The 8,185-nt window shown below is 39.9% G+C and overlaps 1 protein-coding gene across 1 annotated transcript; it reads right to left on the bottom strand.

Moving 5' to 3' along the window:
• Positions 1 to 516: 516 nt before the first annotated feature.
• Positions 517 to 8,026, bottom strand: LOC142660043 (uncharacterized). The gene is made up of 10 exons (XM_075836695.1): positions 7,966 to 8,026; positions 5,555 to 5,614; positions 5,197 to 5,265; positions 3,939 to 4,817; positions 2,409 to 2,468; positions 1,845 to 1,958; positions 1,764 to 1,790; positions 1,647 to 1,703; positions 1,434 to 1,559; positions 517 to 551 (listed from the first exon to the last, which is right to left on the bottom strand). The coding sequence occupies exons 1-10, from the start codon at positions 8,024 to 8,026 to the stop codon at positions 517 to 519; spliced, it is 1,488 nt and encodes a 495-aa protein (XP_075692810.1).
• Between the last annotated feature and the right edge of the window lie 159 nt (positions 8,027 to 8,185).

Below are 8,185 nucleotides of genomic sequence, written 5' to 3'. Positions count from 1 at the left end.
TTGAACTTTTTGCCTAAAAGTCAGGTGTGTATATAAAGGTCATCTCCTTTTTGAGAGTCGATTCCCCTCCCTCCTGTGTTGTTAATGACAAAGGGTGGATAACACCACTGATTGGTGGGGTCCGGCAGCCGGTCTTTTCCCGAGCTTGCGGAAAGTCTATAGGTTAGTAGAGACGCCCCATTCCTGGAACTGGTGTGGGTCAAGTTTTTATGTCCTAGTTATATATCATAAAAGACTTTGCTGGGTGATTGGGTTTAAGGACCAAAAAAAGTCCATATATTAGTAGATCAATTTTTTTCACTTAAAGAGATATTTTCAATTTTGTAATCCATTGCAGCGGCCATCAAGTGACTACCAGATCTGCCACCATATTGGTTATTAGTTCCCACAGGCAATATAAGTGTCCATGAGGTTTTGTCGGTCACCTGCTCCCCTTATGGTCACCCACATTCCAGGAGCTATGCGACCCCCATAAACTTACTTTAATGACCAATTACACGCTCCATCATAGTTTCATCACCCAGACTGGGGAATTTGTTGCTGTATAGAACCTGTATACAAAAATACAAATACACTCCTTTATATGTATCCACCATCACATTGTATGAGATTATATATTATATTAGATTTATTTATATATATGAGACTGGTGTTTAATTCTGCTGGTTGCTGTTGGAAACAGTCAACAATCTTGTTGACAGACACACCCCTATTAGCTTAGTTGTACTCCTGTAATGCAAGGGGGGTATGTAATTTTTCCTACATCAGATTACTGTACATTACTTGATGTAAAGAGGACACTTCCCAGAATTACCAGGGAAAGCTCCTTACAGACATTGAGCCAGCAGAGAATGCTGAGAGATTTCAGCTCTGAAGTCTGCAGAAATGTGAATTCAGCTTTGGGCTAAACTATTGGCTGTAACTCGGTGCAAGACAATTCATGTATTTACAAAGTGACTCAACTTTTCACGTAGATTTTATTACTATTTGTAAATTGTAAATCCTGATTTTGGAGAGTAGGAGGAAATTGGACACAGAGCGAAGATACAAACTCCATTCACTAAGCCATCATGAGCCCCCATTTATTAAAGGGCTAATTTTATCTTCATCCGTTTACGCGAGTGGTCTCCAACCTGTTCCTTTCCATCTGTTGGCAAACTATAACTCTCACTATGCCCCGACAGCCTGCAGCTGTCAAAATACTGGGAGTTGTAGTTCCACAACAGTTGAAGACCCCCTGGTTTACACCCTCATAGCAGAAGGCAATATACCTGATCACCCTTAAAAAAAATGTTTGTATGAGGAATATGGGCCTTGTCAAAACACTTCTACGTTGCTATATTTCATCCAATATATTGATATTTACAAGTCATCTGATAGATCATTGATATGGTACCATCAGACAAGGATACGTTGATCTTGATGTCCCGTACCTGAAGATCCACTACTGCCACCACCTGGTCGAAGTGATCCTTGATTTTGGGATTGTTGGATTTGGGAGAAACTACCACCACTCATTCCTCCTCCAGTTCCTTGATTTATTGATCCTCCGCTGGAGCCTTGAGATATTTGGGAGAATCCTCCTCCAGTTCCTCCAGCATTTCCACTATTTATTGATCCTCCACCACCACCTGTTCCTCCAGAACCTCCGCCATGAGATTGTGAGATCTGTGAGAATCCTCCTCCTCCTCCACCACCACCACCTGTTCCTCCAGAACCTCCGCCATGAGATTGTGAGATCTGTGAGAATCCTCCTCCTCCACCACCACCACCACCTGTTCCTCCAGAACCTCCACCATGGGATTGTGAGATTTGTGAGAATCCCCCGCCACCTGTTCCTCCACCACCACCGCCTGTTCCTCCAGAACCTCCGCCATGAGATTGGGAGATTTGGGAGAACCCACCACCTGTTCCACCAATATTTCCGGACCCTCCAATTTGGTTGGATCCTTGACCAGCTGTAAAAGAAATTGAGATTCAATGATTTGATGTGTAGGAATCTGTTATTACAATTTACTTCTAAGAAAGGAAACATTCAGCATAAATAATCTGGAGGATTTTCCTAATATACTTGATATGCCCCTGCTGCTCTATTCCTTTAATACTCCCACACACATACTTGTAAAAATCCAAGCTACTTTTTTCCACCACTAGGGGGCTGATCTGTATACAACGTCTATTGACCTACATAGAATCTGCATACAACCCCCTAGTGGCAGCAACAAGTATGTCGGAAGAGTGGTCCATACTAAAGAAACAGAGCACCAGAGTCTTATCAAGTAAATCTGGAAAATTCTACATCATTTATGCTGCTCGTTTCTTAGTGACCATCTTGACTTGAATATGATCCTTCAGCCCCTTTAAGAACAGTCAGACATAAGAGGTAAGAGCTTCAGTGTGATCCTTACTTTGTCCATTCTTTGTATTACATCCGGGGGACACAGGAACATCCTTTGGGTTTATTCCCGCTGGAGAAAAAAAATTTGGGGGGGAAATTTTGGGGGGAAAATCCGTAAAACAAGAACGCACTCACTCAATGTTCACACTGATGTAGCATAGACAATACAAGAGACATCAATTCTACAAAAAAAATTATAGGGCCCCAAATAAAACTACAGCTTAGGTCTAACTAAAGGGGGTTTTACACTGGACAATGATCGGGCAGACAAGGGTTCCTATAACACTCGTTGCTGATAATTGTCCTGTGTAAACGGGAATGATCAGCAGATGAACGAGCAAACGCCCGATCATCTGCTGAACGTATCGTTTTAAAAAAGTAAAATATCGTTGTCGTCAGAACATCTCCCTGTGTAAACAGAGATGAGCTACCGACATGATGATAATGGATGGGGACGAGCGATCGGAGTAACGATCGCTCGTCCCCATCCATAGCTCCGAGTGACAGGAGCAAACGAGCACCGATCAATGATGTCTTGTTGATCGGCACTCGCTGCATCGGCCGGTGTATTAAGAGAAAAGTGACTACTGCTCTGGACTAAAAAAATGTCTCCTTCCTCACACTAGGCTTATGGTCCTTAATTTCAGGACCTTGGCTATGATAAGTTCCTTCTTTTTAAGCTAGTCCAAAGGCCGGTTTAAGATGTCCGTAATGCGGGTGGATATTAGGCTTCGTATTATGGCTGCAATACCCAGATCTCAAGGGGTTCTACTGAAGTGAATTTAGATCACCCTGCAACCTTATGGAGATCTAAGTTCAGTTCTGTAGAACCGCAAGAGGTTCTGGTATTGCAGCCTTAATTTGAAGCCAAAAATGCATCCGAATTACTGTCAACCGAAACCGGCCTAATGCTAATGCTTTAATTATTTATACATAGATGTCGGTTGCATTCATGTCTAAATAGATTTCAACTAAAAATGCTCCATAAATTTCATATACAGTCAAGTAACATATATAGTGGCCTTTGGAAATGGCCACTCAAGGACATATGTACCGTAGAGGCAACGGCATGGGTCCCTTGGAGAGAGGGGCCCAGCCATGGTTGGTCCTCTCCCATTTGCTTTTGGGTGGTAAGAACCTGTGCAGGACTTCCCTCTCTAGAAGAACTCCCTTGGGAAATGGCTCAAGGGTCGTGGAAAGAGCATGAAGGGGAAAACAAACACCATCTGTACTGGGTGGCAAAACCCGGCACCATAATTGGTGGCACATTTTTAGCTTGGCATTACTTTGTTTTGCAGTGGTCTCTTCTACATGGACCACCGAGACATCTGTATTAGCCCAATGAGCTGATGCCAAGGTCTCAATAACAGGAGACAACTGACCCAACTGCTATGACTGAAGATTCTTTTTTTGAGAGAGAAAAAAGATCCTCGTGTGTAATACAATCATGGCAATGTGGATCATTCTTAATAAACACAATGGTGAAACTTTTAGGGTTAGAAACCTCTAAATACATAAATTATTTTGTATTCCTATTTACCTGGTAGTTTAGGATCGCTTGATGAACCACCACCAGTGCCAAACGAGCCTCCAGCACCACCGCTACTTCCACCGTGAATCTGCTGTCCAGAGCCAGCTCCAAATGCACCTCCACTTCCACCGGAGAATGAGCCTCCACTTCCACCTGAGAATGCACCTCCACTTCCTCCAGAGAATGAGCCTCCACTTCCACCGGAGAATGAACCTCCACTTCCACCGGAGAATGAACCTCCACTTCCACCAGAGAATGAACCTCCACTTCCACCAGAGAATGAACCTCCACTTCCACCAGAGGATAAACCTCCACTTCCACCTGAGAATGAGCCTCCACTTCCACCTGATGATTGTGAGAATGAGCCTCCACTTCCACCTGATGATTGTGAAAATGAACCTCCGCTTCCTCCAGAACTCTGGCTAAATGAACCTCCTCCAGTTCCTTGGACAGGGACAAGCTTTACTGTTCCGAGAACGATAGCGTTTTGTAGAGAAGAACCTCCACCTGCTGATCCTGAAAATGAACCTCCACTACTTGAACCAGAAGATGAGGAGCTGCTAAACGAACCTCCACTTATTCCACTACTGCCTCCTCCACGTGGTGGGACAAAATTAACTGATCCGACATTAATAGAATTTTGTTGGGAAGAACTTCCTCCTGCACCTCCACCTGTGGATATGAATTGTGAACTTCCTCCTCCACCACCTCCTCCTCCTCCACCTCCTCCACCACCACCTCCGGAACTGCTCTGTAGAAATGCTCCTCCACCCCCACCACCACCTGACCAGCTGCCACCACTACTTTGCATGCTGCCCCCTTGGATAACTGTGTTGCTCTGTTGAATATTGGCTTGCACAGACTGGGAGCCACCACTCAGAGATCCTCCTGAAGATCCAAATTGACCTGCAAGAACCAAAGCAAAGGCTGTGATACCGGTAAAAGTGATCCTTGAAGTATTATGTCTGATAAACCAGCAAAACTCTGAATGCAGCTCTGGAGGTGCCTGGAGTTCTGATATAACCCAAGTTCAAATAGATCCAGAATAAGATTTCATAAACCCTTGGAGCCTTCATGATTTTATTAGAATTGCCAGATCCCTTATTGACTTAGGATATTCACACCACAAGCAGATCTCCTCTCTATGCCATCCGCCATGGCTGGCCCATCATCATAATAATGGAGATGTCATATAGTTTATTAGGAAGAATTGATATCACTAATGTAGAATGTGTACGGCTCTGCCAGTGATCACCAGAATACTCACCAGTGGAACCTCCGGAAATCTGGATGTAACCTGGTGCCCCATTACACACAGGGAATGTGCCGATTGGATCTGCGGAAAAAGAAGACGAAAGTGAAAAAACAAAACAATGGCGGAGGGGTTAATAAACGAAAGAGTTATTTCTATCTATCTATCTATCTATCTATCTATCTATCTATCTATCTATCATATGTAATAATAACAATAATCAACCTGCATCATTCAATAATTGCAAACTGAATATGTGATAAAAAAAATTGCATATCAAAATTAAAATATAGTTGTTCAGTCATAGACTTGTGGTCACTGGTGGTACTGCAGCATATTATTTTTGTATTTCCTTTGTACATATGAAACCTACCTGAAGGACCAGTTGGTTTGTAACTTGGGTCCCTGCAATAAAACTGTTGTGGAGCAGCATCTGCAAAGATAAAAACTAGGATGAAACATATGGCATTACATAACTTCATGTATATAGATGTTTTCTATTAAAGTCTGATAGTTCAGAATATTTCTTAATCCGGCACTTGTCGCATGAGGCGCGCTAAATTTAGCAACTCCTCCCCAGTGCCTATGAAAAATATTCGGCAAACTTCCAAAGTGTGTTGCAAAATATAATTGCCGATTTTGCATCTGGATCTGCAAGAGACAACAATTATTCTGCCAAGTTCCTGTAGACCTGAAAGTTAACCCTATCAGGACCAGATTGTTAGCGGCCTTTTGGGCAATGGTTATAAATATGGTTGACTATACAATCATGTGCAAAATGTATTTATATTTGTACAATTGTTTATTTTAGAATTTAAAAAAAATAATGTTTTGGCTCCAAATCATAAAGCTACATAAATGATGCAAAATTAGAAAATAAATAACAAAACTGCCAGTTTCTAATTTTTAGTACATTATTGGGGCTATGGTTATTAATTAGGATGGCTGGACATTTGTGTGCACATTTTTTCAAATTTTTAATACATTTTTCCTTTTTTTTTTTTTTTTTATCTTTTTTTTTATTATTATTTTTATTTTAAAACGTAATACAAATTTGGATTCATTTGTTGTATTCTTTTTATGTTATTTTTTTACTTTTTATGCCATATATTCCTCAAAAATCACAAAACTACTGAAAAATGAATAAAGCTACATAAATCATGCAAAATTAGTAAATAATTAGTAACAATAAAGAAATAAATATCAAAATTGACAGTTTCTAATTTTTTTGTTAATTTTCGGGGCTTTTATGCTTTTATACATTTTCTTAATTCTTTTTTTGTACTTTTTTTATGTTGTTTTTTTTGTGCCACACATTTTCCAAAAATCAGAAGAGAACTTTGGGAAAACATATAAAGGTACATAAAGCTACTTTAGACTGATCAGTGCTGACCTACTACCAGCATCCTGGTACTGTAGATATATATATATGTACCCCCCGGTATATATACAAAGTGTACTGTTATTACCTCCTATATTATAGATATATGTTTCTCATTAGGCACTTTATATGAAGAGAATCATAGGGCAGAAGAGGTTAAAAACTGCTTCTGCCTCCCCTCTCAGCTCTCGTCCATATTATTTTTGACAATAGGGTATTCAAATTATAACACATAGGCGCTATCTTACAATATGACCCATAACTCAATTATAATTGCTGCTATTCTGCTGCTTCTCGCCCCATCACGCCCTTATAGCAATAACTAGTTAACACTCATTTGCTACATAAGCACATATTAGAAAACCGCCCTTCATAATTACCAATAATATCACCATGGCATGAGATGTTTTCATCGTTATCCCCACTCAGTAGTGCCAAGTGGGGTCATGGATAGGATCTTGCCCACCCAAGAAGTGGTTAAAACATGTCCACATGAGCCTTGAGTTCCACCACCCTAATTGTCACTTTTTTGGAAATGGGGCAAGTATGCCCATTAACCCTCTTGGGCCATCTTGTAAGCAGGTCTAATAAAATCTCAGCTACACGTTCCACACATCTCAAGTCCCATCAACTCAGGACAGAGGACGAAAACTTTTTCTTGTAATTGGTCCCTTAAATTTTTAAAAGATGGGTTTATTATCATGTACTTGAGAACGACAGTAAATATGCATCATGTTAATTGGTATTTTTAATTTTTTTTAATTAACAAAATGTGGCAAATGGTAATTCTGGAAATTAAATGATAAAACCCATTTATACAATGAGTTTTTCAGTGTCCAAATTATAAAAAAAATTATAAAAGGGCAAAGGGAAGTGCTAAAAAATGACTAAAACAAAGAACACTTTTAATACTCCATCATGAAATAATATTTAATACATGTATTATCTATTAACAGAAAATATAGTCACGGTAACAATAATTTTGTTCGAATTAATTACCAATTATAGATTTTTTTTTTTTATTCCCAGTGGTAAAACGATATAAAGTATGTCAAGTATAGGCCATGTAAGAATAATATATAAATGAAATAAAATAATTTTGAAATAATTGTTTTTTGGGCTAAGTGTAATAGTAACAGCAAATCAATTTTTTAATATAAAACACAACAAAAAAAAAATTGGAAACATTTTTGAAAAATTGAACAATAGTAAAAAAAAAAGAATTTGAGGAAGAATTAAAATATTTGATATGTTCAGTATAATACATGCAAATATCTAGGTCCGAGAAAGGTTGAACCTGATGGATGTGAATATTTTTTCAACCTTATTATGTAATCTCATATATTTTTGTAAACGTCCCCCCCCCCACCTTATATACTAATGCCCCCTCTTATAATACTTACTGCAGACACATAGCACAGCAGTCCAGCACAGGAGGGCCCTGATTGGACCAGACCTGCTCATCCTGGCGTTTGGAAGTCTCCCCTTTCTAAGCACAGGATCTCTTCCTCACCAAGTCATATATAGAGCTGGCTCAGTGGGAGGAGATGCTACAACTGTTGGTTTGGCTTGTATCCTAGGATGAGCCTGACAAAGCATGCCTCATGAGGGTGTGAGAGGCGC

This window comes from Rhinoderma darwinii, chromosome 8 (assembly GCF_050947455.1).
Source record: "Rhinoderma darwinii isolate aRhiDar2 chromosome 8, aRhiDar2.hap1, whole genome shotgun sequence".
Lineage (NCBI taxonomy): Eukaryota > Metazoa > Chordata > Amphibia > Anura > Rhinodermatidae > Rhinoderma > Rhinoderma darwinii.
Note: the sequence above shows the minus strand (reverse complement) of the source record. Positions and strands in the feature narration are given on the sequence as shown.

Coding starts and splice junctions, on each gene's coding strand:
- LOC142660043 (XM_075836695.1), bottom strand. CDS start 8,026: ATGAGCAGGTCTGGTCCAATCAGGGCCCTCCTGTGCTGGACTGCTGTG. Junction 1,704..1,763: donor AGGAACAGGTGGTGGTGGTG/GTGGAGGAGGAG, acceptor CTGGAGGAACAG/GTGGTGGTGGTGGAGGAGGA. Junction 552..1,433: donor TGGCAGTAGTGGATCTTCAG/GTACGGGACATC, acceptor TTTTGTATACAG/GTTCTATACAGCAACAAATT.